This window comes from Oryzias latipes, chromosome 12, assembly GCF_053564925.1.
Source record: "Oryzias latipes strain Hd-rR chromosome 12, Olatipes_Hd-rR_3.1".
Classification (NCBI taxonomy): Eukaryota; Metazoa; Chordata; class Actinopteri; order Beloniformes; family Adrianichthyidae; genus Oryzias; species Oryzias latipes.
This window is the reverse complement of record NC_136248.1, coordinates 13379665-13397209: the sequence shown is the minus strand read 5'-3', so window position 1 is coordinate 13397209 and position 17545 is coordinate 13379665. Positions and strand designations below refer to the sequence as shown.

Here is a 17545-nt window from a genome sequence, read left to right as displayed (position 1 = left end):
ACTTAGGCCCGATTCATAAACAGTTGCCTGCTGAGATAAGTTTTCATTTTTTTTAACCCTTTAACCCTGGATATTTAGCTGCAGAATTGACATTTTTTCGACTACTGTAAGGCCCGGCTTGTACTTCATAGCAGTTTATCTTTGCTCGGGTTGCATTGGCCGCAATGCCATCAAACGGGAATTGCCCAATCACTGCGAAATGTGACACAAGTTGAAGACATCATCTGTGATAGGAATTTAATGACTGTAGAACAATCAGATGCATATGGCGCCATTTAAACTGAACTTATTTTGAACATTTAAAAGATGCAATAGCTTAGCCAACTCAATAATTTCCGTTTCCACATCCCAGGATTTTGAAGACAAGCATTACTGCATTCTAGATGCAAGAAGGCTCAGAAATGATTTTGTTCTGAGTTTAAAAAAGAAAAAACGACATTTTTACTGCATGTTTACATAAACGTAACCATTTTGATACACATCTCGTGCATTTATTGTGTTCTTGAACACGTGTCACATACCCGGTGTGTCCTTAGCTCCAGGCAGATAAATCTTCCACTTTCGGCTTCTCCCATCAGGGGTCGCCACAGCGAACGAGTCGCATGGTAGATTTGGCAATGTTTTACGCCGGATGCCCTTCCTGACGCAACCTTCTCAAACCGGGCTTGGAACCGGCAGAGGTAGAGAAGGGAACAGGGAGCAGCCCGGAGTCGAACCCTGGTTTCACGAACGGAAGGCGCCGCAAACCAGCACGAGCTAAACTGGCTCCCCTCCAGGCAGATAAATGATACAAAGAATAAGGTCCCGAGCTATGTTTCAAGTGCTTTGCTTTTTGCAAACAAGCCAACAGAGAAGGGGATGTACTTCCATTGTTGGTCCTAACCATTTGGCTGCCTTCTGGAGACCTTCCTCCTTTACTGTTGGTGCTCATTTTTAAGCAGCACCTTCCTAAAAATGCAGCTGCGGCAACTGATTCCACATTGTTTTGTGCTTGGAAGTGCAATGCATCACCTAATTCTATTTTTTTTTGTGCAAATGCCCCATTGGTAACACATTAGGGGCTCAATGTGTTACCAAAACATTATTCAAAATGACCTTGAGTTCTGCTTCTATTCTTTTTAATGTAAAAAAAAAAAAAAAATTAGCGCTGAAAGTCGCCATCTGGTAGGTATTCAGTTTGTTCAAAACCATTAATACACAAGATGTAGTTTGTTTTAAATGACACAAACCTACGTACAAGTTTTATTGCATGCAATTTAAAAATAAATTATTAAAAAAAATTCAATTGTTCACATTTTAGTCAACTTTTTTTTTTCATCAATTGTATCAATAGTGTTAAAATTCTATTTTTTAAATATAAGTTCAAAATCTTGAAATAAATTCAAGTTTTAAATCAATTAAGAAAATTTCAAACTAAAAATGACTAAATTAACTTGTTTCAAGAACTGTTATTAGGAAGCACAATAAAATAAATCAAAACTCACCAACTGCTTTTGTTTTTGTAATAAAGGTATTTTATAAACAGAAAAAGAGATTCAAACCAAAACGTTAAAACTTTTAGCCATTTTTAAGTCCATGTATGACCGATCTAATTAAATGTTGTGATGCACTGCAGCATTGATAGGAAAGTAAGTTGTTTTCTGGAAAGAAAAGTGTAAAATAAAAACTTCACAGAATTGGCCATTCGATCCAATTCTTTTGCACTATTCTGTACCAGACTGCCTCTTTAATACAATTGTGACATTACTGTGAATCTTTTGGAATTGACTTGCTTCGTAATCGGGATACAGAGTGCTTCCCCTGCTACAGCGGCAGCTTTCTATCAGCTTAACAACAGCAAGGAATGATTGCGCTTTTTTATTATTGCGTTAGCAATTTAGTGCTTGGTGATGGTCTGGAACAAATCTCAAATTCATAAATATGGTATTGTAAGAGATAAAGTATGTTTTTGAACACTTGTAATAACAGATACTTTTGCTGTGGTTTATGACCAAAATCTCTTTAATACTTAGAATGATAGAGACTGGAATTGTTTATTATTATTAAATGTTATCAGGCAGCTCTGTTTTGTCACTCTGCTTCATACTCTGTTCTACACCACTATAGTTGATGGTTAGCTGCCTTTTCTCTGATTCTGTGTGCCTACAATTGACCCAATGATGCCCCTTGCCTTTCAAAAATTGGGCACAGTTAGAAAAACATGCTCAAAGTGAGGGGATCGTGAACTCTGCTCGTCAAGATGGTTAACTGTGACAGAAAAGGGAAGGAAAAAAAAACTGTTGATAAGTAATTTTAAATCCTGGATGGTCAGGGAGGATTTTGAGATTTGGTAGTTTTCATTTTCATGTCAGATTATTTCACCTCAAATGACCAGAGACGCTGTGGAAGACGTGGAGATGTTCAAAATGGCAGATTGTAAAAAAATATTATTTAATTTATATTTATATATACATGGGTATTTATTTATATTTATATATACATGGGTAATTCAGAAAACAAATGTTACGGTTGCATCAGAGATTTGTCAAAAACAGAGAAGAATGTTACGTATAAAGGAGAAACTGATTGTTATGCCAGGAATTAAAAGGCAGTAGATTAAGACAAGAGAATGGAGATGGAAACAGGAAGGTAGCAGTGTTGTCGGATAGAGTAGGGAGAGGGGGGGTGCTATTCTGTTACAGTGTCACAGTGGTCAGTGGTAATGCGTGGTAATAATAAGCTAGAGACGGCTTTATAGAATTAGAGCTGGGAGAGTACTCAGCGCAGCCACAGGGGGTCTGCTGATGGATGCGTCATGCAGACACACACTCACACATCTAATAGTTAGAAAAAGGGAACACACACACTAATAAGAAGCTGCAGGGATGCCTATAGGGATTTTTCTGTGTTGGGAGTAGAGTGAGGAAAAGGGATGGAAGGAGGGAATAAGATGTGGATGAGAGGGCCTTAAGGTTGGATATTTACCACCACGGGGACCTAACTGTTGGCGTTTGCTTGTTCACATTAAAGCCCACCTACAATGACTTTAAAGGGATCAAATTCCTCAGCTTTAATTTCTAATCTTAAATTGGTCGGCCTTTACAGCATTTTAAAATATTCACATTCAAACATGCTGCTAAAAATGTTAGAGATGAATTTCCCCCTTAACTCGAAATGTTGCTATCTGGTTATCTTAGAACCCAATATTATGGTCCCAGGACCATCCAGCGTCCTTCACAAATTGAAATGTGTTAAAAAGGATTATATAAGGACTCAGGCCAGACCCATTGTAGGCTCAAGCCTTTGGTGTGATGCATGAAGCAGACAAAGCAAACAGCGTAGACCTGTTGAGTTCATCAGATAACTTACAACCAAACACTTCTCCATTAAAAACCAATCTGCAAAACTGCAATATAGGTATACCATACCCTTTAACACAGGAGCTTTAGCTCCAGTGTTGACAGTCTTTTCTCTACCGTAACTCTTCAGCGTTTGTGTGTACGAATGGATTAATGGGTTTGTGACTGTGAAGCGCTTTGGGCTTTCGAGGAAGGTAGAAAGCGCTATACAACTATATGCCATTTACCATTTACTATTTACACGACTAACATAATTCCAGTACACTCTGAAGTGGAGAAAGCAGCTTTTTGTTGATGTGCAAAACTGCACAGCAGTGCTTATGCAATAAACGTAAATCAATATGCAAAGCTGCTTTGCTCTGGGTCAGAATCAACTGATTTGGTTTGATCGCGTAAACGGTCAGAATTTTGCAGTAAGTTAAAGAGCGCGTGTCATTTAGATGTCACCGGCAACAGCTCTGGTGTTAAAGTATTGTTTTTATTATTATTATTAAAATGAAATTTTTGGACCCAAAAACTAAGAAGTTGTTTATCTATGTAATTTTTTTATTCTGAAAAGGAAAAGGTTGGGGGTTTGAGAGAAGTCAGGTACCAGTTAAACTTGTGTTTTTGCTCAGCTTAAAGAAGGCAATGTTACAACAGGTTTCTATTTATATTCCTATTCTTATTTATACATAATTTAGATCCCCTTAATCAGAAAAGCATGTTAGCCACGAGAAAAATCCAAAACTGTGATTTGTCAAGATGGCGGTCATACACTCAATTATTCCAAAAATATTTGGTCTATTTGCTGCAGTCTCAATAACATGGGTGTTGAAGAACAAAAAGCTGTCATGGCTAACATAATTTTCCTGAATGTAATGAATGTATCCTAAGGTACATTCATTACAAATTTGGTGCTTGTACCACAAAATGCATGATTTTTAAAAGCTGGCTCCATTAAATTCAGCAGATTTTGTAGACTTCCAGTGGCAACAGCACAGATTACTCTTTTCTGTTCTGTTGCTAAACCTTTCTGATTCTTGGCCAGAAGGAGAGGAGGTCATCTGTTCAATTCCCTGATGGATTAATAGTAACAACTGGTAGGCCAGCAGACATGTATGTATGTGAGTGTTTGCGTTAAGCTGTGTAAATCTAAGAACAGGCTGGTGGATCTGTGTGATCTAACCAGTAAGAGGCTTAATGTCTGCACTGGGACTGACTGGGGCAAAGTCAAGGAGAAGCGGGGGCTCACTTACACCCAAGCATTCACGGATTGTGCTTTTGGGAGCCTGTGAGGACAAGCATAAATGCAAAAACTGGTGTTGACTGGTAGTCAAACTCAAAAATGTCAAAACCTTGAGTAAAGAGTAAGCTGTGCCCTTCATGGTTTATGACCTTCCTCTTGAGAAGTAAAAAGGGTCAGCTTTCCTTTTTAGAGGAATATATGTGCTTCAAAAAATATTCACCTAACAACGTACAAATTTCTAATGACAAGAAAGACCCACATGATTCACCGTAAAGTCAGTAATTGGAGCCATGAAGCCTTTCGACTCGAGCAGAAAAGAATGAACAACAAGACGTTAAAAAGAAGACAAAGACAAAAGGTTATGTACAACTGCTGCGGCAAGGATTGATTAATTTGAGCTATTAGGCTGTAACACCAGATCATAGTCTGGTCCCTCTGGCCAAATTACAGTGACATGATGAAGCGCCTGTATTAGCCATGGGAGCGCGCTAGTGATGCAGATAATAGTCGTGTCCCAGGAGACCTGCAGAAGGAATTAATGCTACTGTCTGAGACTCACAAGCACACACAGTAACGTGTGCATGTTTATGTGCATAAGCAGAATTTGACTCATATGAACCATGTTCGTAGTTTAAATATACATTTTAATTCAAATGTTGATATTTTTTCCACTTTTTAGATTAAAGAGTTAAATAAATCCAAACCCTTAAAGTTGCGCCTTTAAGAAACACTGACCTTTTAACAGCCAGTTTTGGTTAATCAGAAATAAACGGATTATGTTATTATCTAGAAATTTAGATGCATACAAAGCTTTTCTCTTTAGGGATTCTTAACAACTGTCTAACCTTTAGGAACTGCATTACTGTGCCTTTTCCATTGTTTGTTGTTTCCGCACCAGAGATGGAGACTTAGACTTGAGTCATTCCCTGGTCTCGCATGCAGGGATTTGAGGCTTAACCTCAAAAATGAGACTTCAGACTTTAGTTTTGGGACAAGTAAACAATTTTCATGTGTTTATCCTTGTTTTTACCTCTTGGCTATGCTGTCAGATCAAGATTTAATAACTACACTAACCGGCCACTTTATTTAGTACACATTGCTAGTACTGGGTTGGACCCCCTTTTGCCTTTAGAACTGCCTTAATCCTTGGTGGCACAGATTCAACAAGTTACTGGATACATTCTTAAGAGAGTTTGGTCCATCATAGCATCACACAGATTTATTGGCTGCACATACATTATGTCAATCTCCTGTTCCACCCAAAGATACTCTATTAAGTTGGTATCTGGTGACTTTGGAGCCCATTTGAGTCCAGTGAACTCATTGTCATGTTCAAGAAGCCAATCTGACATGATTCCAGCTTTATGACATGGCATGTTATCCTACTGGAAGTAGCCATCAGAAAATGGTACTGTGTGGTTGTATAGGGATGGGCATGGTCAACAGCAATACTCAGGTAGGCTGTGGCGTTACAACAATGCTTACGGTAATTGGTACTAAGGGGCCCATGAAAAATATCCCCTACACCATTACACTACCACCATCACCAGCCTGAACCGTTGATACAAGGCAGGATGTAATTTTTTGATGCCAATTTCTGATCCTACCATCTGAATAAGGCAATAATTAATGTAGACTCATCAGACAGACCAACCTTTCTTTCAATCTTCTTTTGTAAAACTTTGGTGAGTTTGTGTTAATCGTTGCCTCAGTTTTCTGTTCTTAGCTGACATGAGTGGTACCTGTTGTATTCTTCTGGTGCTGTAGCCCAGGGTTGGCCACCCCTGCTGTAGCCCATCTGCCGCAAGATTTGATGTGTAGTGCGTTCAGAGATGCTCTTCTGCGTGCCTCAGTTAGAACCAGTGGTTATTTGAGTTATAGATTTCTTTCCATCAGCTGGAAACAGTCTGGCTATTCTCCTCTGACCACTGGTATCAACAAGGCAACCTACAGAAATGCTGCTCCCTGGATATTTTTTCTTTTTCTGACCATTCTTTATAAACTCAACAGATAGTTGTGGGTGAAATTCCCAGTGGATCAGCAGAAATACTCAGACCAGTCAGTTTGACCACAGCAACCAGGCCACATTCAAAATGACTTCAATCGCATTCTTTTCCCCATTCTGATGCTTGCTTTGAACTGCAGCAGACCATTTGACCATGTCTACATGCCTAAATGCATTGAGTTGCTGCCATGTGATTGGCTGATGAGAAATGTGCATTAACAACCAGTTGGACAGCTGATCCCATGTTCTAGATGTTCTGTTACATTTGTGGTTCTGCAGATTTGGTAATCCCAAATATTAAATCTCTAAACGAATGCTTTAATAATTTCTGACAACATAACAAAGAATACAATTGGATTTGCAGACAGAGACTTGAGAGCATCTTTACTGCTTACACGTACGCCATTTAAAATATTCGTCCTGGACAAAAATGACAGGGGGAATACTAATAAAGCTGTACTCTGTGTGTACCTACATGTCGGATTACAAGCAGTCATGTTTTCATAATCTCCCTGAGTAAAGCCTACAGCTTTAAGTGTAGAATTTTTTTTTGTATAGTTTATAGTTTAAAATGGTTTGCTTAGATACCACACATTGTTTTGTAGCATGAGGCAAAAAATATGGCAATTTTGCAACCTTTAAACAACCTGTATGGGATCAATAATTGCACAGATTAAAGCAAATCTCCTGTTTCACATAAATAATGTCCTAAATGGTTTCTTATGAATGTTATATAAAAATTTGAAATCCTTTTTTTTTCTGCTTAAGTGGGAGGAGATTGGCGAAGTAGACGAAGACTACGCCCCCATCCACACATACCAAGTGTGCCGCGTGATGGAACAGAACCAGAACAACTGGCTCTACACCAACTGGATCCTAACTGAAGGTGCCCAGCGGGTGTACATTGAGCTCAAATTCACCCTCAGAGACTGCAACAGCTTGCCCGGAGGAGTCGGGACCTGCAAAGAGACATTTAACATGTATTACTATGAAACTGATGGGGATGAAGAGGAAGGGGAGGATGGAGGGATGAGAGATGGAACTGGCATGACTGAGGAGGAGGAGAGGGTGTTGAAGGAGAATAGATACATCAAAGTGGACACCATAGCAGCTGACGAGAGCTTCACAGAGCTGGATCTGGGGGATCGTGTGATGAAGCTTAACACAGAAGTTCGCGATTTAGGTCCTCTGACCCACAAAGGCTTCTACTTGGCATTTCAAGATTTGGGGGCCTGCATTGCTTTGGTGTCAGTGCGGGTTTTCTACAAACGCTGCCCGCTCTTGGTGAAGAGCCTTGCCGAGTTTCCGGACACCATCCCCGGCTCAGAAGCTTCGCAGCTGGTGGAGGTTGCGGGGCACTGCGTCAACAACTCCCTGCCTTTATATGAGCCTCCTCGGATGCACTGCAGCACAGAAGGAGAATGGCTGGTGCCAATTGGGAAGTGTGTCTGCAAGCCAGGATATGAGGATATCAGTGGAGCTTGTCAAGGTGAGAAAAGAAAAATCTAAAATTTTAATCATCTAGCAATAAATGAGTCAAGCATTTTATCTCTGAAGGCTTTGTTGGTTTACTCTATTATCACCCTTTTTATGGCTTTCTTAGGCTTCAAAGTTGTGCCCATCTTTGTTTTGGTTGCTAACTTCATCCTGTCTTTGTTTTTTAAAATCCGTACATGTTTATTTTTAGTTGGATGTATCTGTTTTTCTTACATACATACTTTGAGCTTTTATTTGGCTTAGTAAAGGCTGCTCCCTGGAGTCCAGGAGCACTTTACTTTTCTGTTGCTCTCACTTGTGTCCAAATATTCCCTCCATGCACCTTAATTCCCATCTCTGCAGGATCTCAAAGTCTCTTTTTCCATCCCCTTCTGTCTTGGGTTTACCTAACTTGTTGATGTCTTAGTCACAACTGCCTTTACAGGTTGATATGGGCTGTTTGCGGGTACAAAATAGGTGAACCTATGCTAGGCACGGAAAGTATTGGCTAACTTGAGAGGGAAAATGTTTGTGCACATTTTATGGAGACTACTGAACACTTAACCACTTCATTTTCTCTGTCTGAGCTGGCTCAAAACTGTACAGCTGGATAGCGCCAGTATTGCTCGCCGTTTCTGTTACACTGCTAATAATAGCTTGGGGTTGTGAGGGGCTGTAAGCTAGCGGTAGAGAAGAATGGGTTTGGCCCCTGTGCGGAGGTATTTCAGTTATTTAAAATCCAACAGAAATAAGAGTAACGTGTACTGCAAATTGTGCAGAAGGCATGTTCCTTCTAAAAGTGGAAATACCTCCAACCTTTTTATCAACTGAACCAAAAATGCTCAATCTCAGACTAAAACAAACTATGATTCTCCAGGCCAGCAAAAACAACAAATGTAAGAGACGCGCGGCAGCAACAGTCTAAACTACCAGAGGAAATTCAGAGATTTAGCTTTTAGTTCCTAACTTATTCACAGGATGTTGACAAAAAACATTAGAATTTATTTTTAGAATTAATTTTTTGTTTTTAAATGAAACCGATCAAACAGTTTAGCACTCTGCTTTAATTATGTTCTCTTTTGAAACTTGAAAGCTTTTGCCTTAATCATTTTCCTTCAGTGCATCCGTTTTGTTTAAAGTATGATGGGAAGTAAATATTTAAATCTAATAACCTGCTATTGATTACACATTTGTTTTGTTAGCAGTGTTCAAATTTGACGAAAATAGTTATTAGGTTTATATCATGATATATATATTGTCAATGTCCTATTTTTAAAAAATCTATATCGTGGTATTAAAAAATTCGATATCGCCTTGCCCTACATGCAACTTACATTTAGCTTTACAAATACTTAACCATATATTTGCCACACTTTGGACGATCATATGTCCCGTAACCCTTGTGCTATCTTAGATGACCCCACCCTTACATTGACGTGTTCTCCCTACCATGACAAAGGTGGAAATATTTAATGTAATCCATGGACACCAGTGAAGATCACAAATCATTGAAGAAAAAAGGTTCAGCGCACTGTCTAGTGGGTCTAGATGACCCAACTCCCAATGTTAAAGTGCCTAGGATACCACAAGGGTTAAAGTAGCCACTAGAGCCTCAAGGGGGACTGCAAGACACACCTGTGGTCCCTTTAAGTTGCAGCCACACCTGTCTTTGAACCTCCATGGGCCCGGACAACCTAGTAACTAAGGCATTAGTCATTTAGTCTTACTTTTACTTTATTTTCCTTTTAAAATTAAATATGTGTCAGATATTTAGCTAATAAGATATAATGTTGATTTATGTGTTTTTCTCAACTGTAAAATTTTGTAGTTTTTAGAACAGTCAGATGACAACCATTTTGACAAAGTTAAAAAGTGAAAGTTGGTGTTTTATCAAACTCCCAGAAAACAACACTGAAGTCTGACGTACAAAATCATGACAGGACTTCCGCTCTAAATCACAAACAGATCTGTTCTAAAACTACCCTGTCTTAAAGTTGTGACCAAGCGATAATCACAAGCCAGAGCTACTTTTGAATGGAGAGTGAGCCATCTCTATGGAGGTTTAACTGTCAGATATGCCATCTCTGCTGAGGGTTCATTAGGGGGAAGTATGTGGAGTCATGCTGCCACACTGAGCCAGACTACTGTTACATATGTATGGCTGACGAGGCTTAAGCATGTCGTTCTATCTCCACTGAAAATAGTAACATAGAGAGCCCAGTCAGCACTAGACGGCTATGTTAAGCAGGTCAACGGTCAGGGGTGTTAAAAGCACTTGAGCTGCATTTGTGATTTTTATTAAGAACTCCAATTTATGTTGTTGCTCCAAAGTAGCAGCACAGTGAGACTGAGGGGAGGAGAATACTTACAAGTGTTATGATTACCACTCATTACCTTGCCACACACATTTTGCTCTGCTAATTAGACTTCTACAATTTTACTGATTTGGTTTGAGTAGTTCTTGCACATGCAAGTGTTTCTTTTCTTCTCATTTGCAAACTGCATATTAACTAACTTTAGACTGAAGTAACTTTAAAATCAATTTCAAATCAGATTTTTTTCTTCTCAAGTTGGTGCAACAAAAAGGCGGTCTGCAGATGCACAGAGCCGGCTTTTGCAGCACATATTCAATTTGTATCACCTTTTCCATGAATACAGAGTTGAAAAGGGACTGGTGGAGGTAGACGGTTTCTTTGTTCTTTTAATTAGCTTAGTGAGAATTTTTTTTTTAACTAAAAAACTACCACCGCTTCATTTACAGTAGGTTTTCGAAGCACCAGAATTTTAATGAGTTTTCTTTTGGTTTTTCTTTTTATTTAATTGTTTTGTTTTTCTTTCTAGGAAGACCAATCTGTACGAAATGTAAATTTTTCCCCATTAGTTAAACTGAGATAAAAACATTTCTGCTGCGCAAATTTGATCAAATACAAATGTTTTTTTTAGATATTTCTTTTTTTTCTATATAAATGAGTTTACATCTTCTTTAAAACTAATGATGCAGTCAGATATTTATTTCCTTTTTACTTTTGTATGTAGATGAGGCTGTTAGTGACAGCCTTTGAAAGTGTCTCATGAGAAAAACATTCCAGGATTTCCTCTTTGGCAGCGTCTGTACCCACATGTGTTCACTGCCTCGGTAAACACATTCTGTGTGCATTTCGGTCACTCATGTTGAGAGGATGGAGTGTTTAATTCTGCTTTCAAGGCACTAAGAGAGTGTCTAGACTCCTTGCTGTGAGAAGCTGTGCATTAGGACTCTTTTCTCCTGGTAAAGTCTTGAACTGCTGTTGTGTTGGAGTTTTAAAACCTTCATTGCTGAGCTGAAAAAAGATTTAACTTCATGAGTAAAGAAAAGAAAAATATTTACAGCATTCATTATGTCAAACGTTCAACTTTAATGCATTCCCAAATATTTCAAAAGCAATACTTGAAGACCCACTCTGATAAAAAAGGAAAAAAAAAATGTGTTTTTGATGTTCTTGTGGCATTTTTCTCATGATAGAGGATATATATAAAGAACATTGAGCTTAAAATTGCATTTCTAAGTATTGCTTTATTCAAATCGTCATGTGTCGGGAGGACATGAAGAAATGCTGCTTGAGAAAGAGTTTATTTGTGACGTAGGCAGGCCTTAAGTTCCCTGCTCCGAGCTCTCAGCCAGGAGGAGGGAAAGGGGGGTGGGGTTGCTTCTCAGCAATGGCCCAGCCCACAACTACTGTCGCTCTGCAGAAACTATGTCCTAGAACAGGGGTGGCTAACAAGGAACCGAATTTTTTAACTGTGAGAGTCAAAGAGCCACACCACACACTGACCTGCCAAGACGTACACACACAAACACGCAATTAAAGCCGTATTATTTTCCATAACACACTCCTCTCCCTACAACACAACAGCAAGTATTGTACTTGTGTTTATTTCAAGGAAAGTGTCCACCCTCATTACACACATCAAATGCAGCTCAGTCAGAGTTAACACAGCAACTACCCTGGAGATCAGAGACCCCCTCCACACACACAGGCACCTCTCTCTCATCTCATACACATACACACTCTATCTCTATCTCACTCTTTTCTCTGCCTCTCTCTGACACACACAACTACTCAGTGACGTGCGGTTAGGTTGATGGCTGGTGAGTCTGAATCTGAAGTCCGATTTAGGATTCAAAAACTGAATATTTCACCATTCATCCAACAGTATTTAACAGGTAAAACTTTATATCTCAACATTCCTCTTTCAATGACACTTACACCAACAAATACACAAACATCTGGACAGAGCAGCCTTCTGGTGTCTAAGTATTTCATGTTCACAATAAATGCATGAAATATATTACATTTCAGATGTGTGTAGCATAAATTAAATTTTGACCTTCAGTAAAAATGTTTTACTTTTTTTTTTTTTTAAAACTAATGATTGACTTTTTGCATGAAAAACTGATAATTGATGGAATATTAAAACAGTCACACAAGCATGCTCAGTCAGGTGTATTTTCCAAACTACATCTCAGAATTTCTTACCTCGCTGGAGTGATGGGATGATGATCTCAGTGGGATTTCTCTTGTTTCTAGTAATCCTCTGCAGATTAGGTTTATATTCAGTTATCGCCTCTTTGAGCAGTGTCGGTCAGAACGGACCGATGCCTTGATTTTACGTGTTTCAAGGTAATAAACAGGGACTGGCAGACAGATGTTGAGGAGAACGTCAACAGCAGATTGAGAGCGGCTCTTTTACACACGGGTATTTTTCCGTTCTCCAAAACATAACAGGACCTTCTTTCACAAGAGATTTCAGCTCAATCCTCTCCGGTTCGCTCGCTGCCTCATCAGTGACAAGCGGGGATCTCAGGCAGTCACTCTCTGCATTAAAGGATCGATGAGAAAAGTGATCTGCGGTCGTTTCTGCCGCAGGTCCTCAAACCCCAAAATAAAGTTTGTGTCCAGTTGCACAAGCAGTGTCACTTTCTGCGCTTTATTCATTTTGATTGCAGCTTTCTGCTGTGAGCTCCACAAAGAAGGAAAGTGGGATGATCGCCGTTTGAATGTGCACTATGAAAAGCTTCAACTTGTTAATAAAAGAGACAATTTGTGTCAGATCAGGAAGAGACTTTGATTTTCCACGGGATACGTTTTGTTCTTTTCTGCCATGAACAATTTTACAGCTTCCAAAAGCTCATAATAATAAACATAGTGACTTGCCATTCCTTTCAGTAAAAAAGTAAGAATCTTCCCATTCTGCCAGAAACATCCGTTGTTCATCTTTATACTTATACTTATTTTGACCATGAGGGTAACAGTCTGCACGCACATCAAATATTTAGTTATTCTTTTCCAGTATTGGGCGTAACCCGCACAAGTGATTGGCGGTCACTTATGTGTCGGGAGCAGCATCAAAACACACACACTGCCAAATTACTTTTATTATTATTATTTATTTTGAATACCCTCTGATGGATTTGAGTGTGGTTAAAGAGGGAAAATTCTATCAAATGAGTCGCAGTATATTGAAAATATGATGAGACACAAAGAGCGGCATGCTTATTGGCTGAGAGCCGCAGGTGTCCTAGAATATGACACAGATTCTTTTTGTTTTGGCTAAAAATGCCATCCTTATATTTCTCTTTAAATTTACAGTTCACAGTTGGTGCATTTGGAATCAGACATCTGTAATACAGAAGGATTCATTTAATAGAAAATCACTTTGCATTAACTGTAGCAATAAAAAGGCAAATTGAAAAGAAAAATGACCAGTGATAGTATTATTTTAGATTTACATTGAAAAGTCTATAGAAAATATTTCTAATTGCTGCAACACATGTAGCATTTGTTATAAATTTGATCTTAACCAGAACATGCTTTTTTGCAGGATTTATGACAAAAATGTGAATATATCTAATGCCATGTTGTAAAATTGAAAACATAATGACTTACGGCTTTTTTTTCCTAGTTTTTTATTTTTTTTTAATGTTCATTCATTCATTCATTCATTCAGTCATTAATCTTCTGCCGTTATATCCCTTTCGAGGTCACGGGGCTGCCTATCCCAGCCGCTTGTGGTCGAAGGTAGGGGCACAGTCTGGACAGTTCGCCAGTCTGTCGCAGGGCCACAATCACACACCCATTCACACTCACACCTAGGGACAATTTAGAGTTGCCAGAGAGACCCCGGAGAGAACCCACGCATGTATGGGGAGAACATGCAAACTCCACACAGAAAGGTCCCACATTGCTGTAAGGCTAGAGGGCTAACCACTGCGCCACTGTGCAGCCTTGTAGAAATGGATAAATATTTTCAAAAATGTCAGTTTTTCAAAATGGAAATTTGTATGTATTTTTTTTAAGCTCAGAGCTTATCTTTGACAATTCTTAGTTAAAAATGAGTATTTGTATTTGCAGCCATTGCCATGGAACAAATAATCTACATCTTTCTTATTTTTCTCCAGAGTTTTATCTTTTTCTTTATGTATGTGCTCCCTATTTTTCTTATTTATGTCTTCTTTTCTTCATCCTTTTCCTATCACATCCTCATTCATTCTTTCTTCTTCTTGCCTTTTGTCCTTCCTTTTATGTTGCTGCTTTCACTCTTTCACTCCCTCTTTTCATACTTAAAAACATGTCTGATTAACTTTAAAATCCATTGAATTCTTTGGTGAAGGGTAAAGGGTGGAGACACAGAGAAAGTTGCAAATAAATGGTTACACAGCTCAAACTATTAAAGCTGGTGTTGGCCAACATCTTTGCAAGCACATGTAGACTGCGGGGAGGAGCAGAGTACATCCATGGATAAATGGATGAATACATCAGTGGAATGAGATCAGAGAGAAGTGAAGACGAAACAATGGACGCAAGATAAATGGTTGACTTCACACCACAGGCTTCGAAGGCAGAGAGATGGATGCGTGTTGTTTCAGCAGTGATTGTGACAAAAGAAGAATGAGTGAGGATGGAAGTGGGCAGATAGATGATAATGATGAGGAGGAGGTGTCAGGGATTGAGTTCAAGCTTACAAATGTGGGCTGAATGTGTAATGACAGCCAAGCAAAGCTTTATTGGAACAAATGACTGATGGGTTAACAGAAATATTATGATTGCCAGGACGGATCTAAAAAAATATGTGTTCATATTCTCTTTTCCATTCATTTAGCCAAAAGAAGACTTAAGTTTTTCTGGTTTCTGGACTCAAAATAAAACAAAACATTTTTTTTTTATTAAACTAAAAATACATAAACTGAATCTGGATCAGATTTATTGGCTAGTTAGCCTAATTACCTTCTTTTGATTAAATTTTATAATCTTCTTAGACAACAGTAGATCAGGGCTTCTCAGTCATGCAAATAATCATGTGGGCTACAGATGCAAAGTTAATATTATATTATGTGTGTTAAAATTCTGATATTTGGAGATAAAATAATTGAAACAGACAATGACCCAAAATGTTCAAGATAGAGACAGAGGATATGAAATAATACATAAATATTTACTGGATTTTCCACACTGTAGAGCATACCCTCAATGAATAGTCTATTTTTTAACTTGTGTAAAACATAAGGCACACAGGAGTGTAAGGTGCATTAACTGAAACAGAATTGTCAGGGATAAGTCCATCAGTCAGTTAGACTTTATTAACTGCATTTGCAATAATTCTAGAACCTGTTTGTGACACACTAAACATTATCCACATTGAAGCGCTAACACATTTAACTCTGTAACTCTGTACTCTGTTTGCAACATGCAGAAAACACAGACTGGTACCGCTAAAACAAACGTTACCGTGACTACACTAACCAAGTTAGTAAAATGTTTAAAAAAAACAACAAAAACACAGCGTTGGCCTATTAACAATTACACTTAAGCTTGTCTGCAACATTAAAAAACAAACCAAACAGACCTATAGGCAGAGAACCTTACCTCCTATAGATTAAGCACAACTAGAATTAATCCATATACCAGGTGCTCCGGATAATAAAGCGCACTGTCGATTTTTGACAGGAGAAAAAGAGGCTCTAAAGTGCGCCTTTATAGTGTCAAAAATATGGTATATTCAGTAACCATATATACTAATAAACCAGCAGAAATTAGAATCCTAAAATATAATCCTAATAATTAATAATAGCATTATAAGCTTGCAGAATATGTTTTTTACTTTGTATTGCTAATATATCTTGAATTTTTGTAATAAAACCTTCAAAAAGAAGGATTTACTACAAAAGAAGGATATCTTAAATTACAAATTAAATTTCCCTTTTAATCAAAAACAGTTCATAATGTGTTAAGGCTGTCAAGTAATAAGAACATTTGAGACGAAAGGAAATTTTGTATCATCAAACAAATACTTAAAATGGCAGAAATTGATAATTGACTGGAATAAGTACAACCATTTTTTAAATTATGGTATTATGGCATGTAGGCTGAGGGGAATGGCGTAATGATGGTAATGGAGCTAAATGAGATAGATGCAGAAAGCTTGTATTTAAAGAGAGAGGGAGCAGCTGAGGATAGGCTGTAGTCATAGTCAGACTGATCAGATAAAGACTGACAAAAATGTTGCCTTGTGCTGTTCAAAATTCAGCCTGGAACTGGCTTTGGGTAACGCAAATGAAACTGGGGGTAAGAACAGCAATGAAGATAAAAAGCAGATGACAGCTGCTGGTTAATGAAAATGAGGTCATTTGTTGTTGTCAACAATTAACAGAAAAACCTGGAATAAAACAGAAGAAAAACCACGTCATTAAAGGAATACTAAAACCCTGGAGCTTTTTGTTTGGGGATTACCGTTAAAGTGTGTCATGGCTGAGGCTGGGTTCCTTTATTTCTTGTTTTCAGTGCCCCCCCCCCCCAGATTGTTCCTGTGTGTTTGTCTTGCTGTCAGACGTTATTGCAGCACACGTCAAACTCCATCCTGTCATAGTGGTGGCGATGCCGTCAGAAACTGTCTCGTCTGAGAGGAAATGTAGGAAGCTTTGGGCCCTCGCTCCCTGGGGAATGACAGGATTGCAAAGGAGCAACTCACACTTGCAGTCTGGGGCTTGTGGTTGTTGATGTGGCGACAAGGACGTCCCCAAAAACCCGGATAACACAGAAACACACACATAAACGCGACAACTTCTGTCATTTCTGAAGGATTACTGTCATGTAAGAAAAGGATATCAGTTTGGGCACAACGCTTCTTTAAGAGTTTCTCTATTTTTTCTTTATTTGATTTATTTTGTTTGACTCTCATGTCTGTATTATTTCAAAATAAGGGCTTTTGTTTTACTATGCCTTAAAAAAAGGATGATTTCTCCTTTTTTTTTTTTTAAACATACATGAATAAAATACCCTTTTTTCTGAATCTATTACTTTCAACCGCATATTTAATTGTGGTTTGAAGAAGCCAATTGACCTTGGAGCTTCCATGCTTTAACCAAAACTAAATGGAAAATTTCCCACTCAGATCATGTTGTGATCTATTTTAAAAATGTTCCTAGTTGTCTTAAATTATGATGATCCTGTTTTTAGCCAA

The 17545-nt window shown here is 38.4% G+C and overlaps 1 protein-coding gene across 1 annotated transcript in view; it reads left to right on the top strand.

Annotated features, from left to right (window-relative positions):
* Positions 1-17545, top strand: part of epha5 (EPH receptor A5) — a 73492-nt gene that overhangs the window by 9283 nt on the left and 46664 nt on the right. Inside the window, exon 3 of the mRNA XM_011481948.4 lies at positions 7340-8060. Within this exon, the coding sequence (XP_011480250.1) occupies positions 7340-8060 (721 nt within the window). The remainder of the gene's footprint in view (positions 1-7339; positions 8061-17545) is intronic.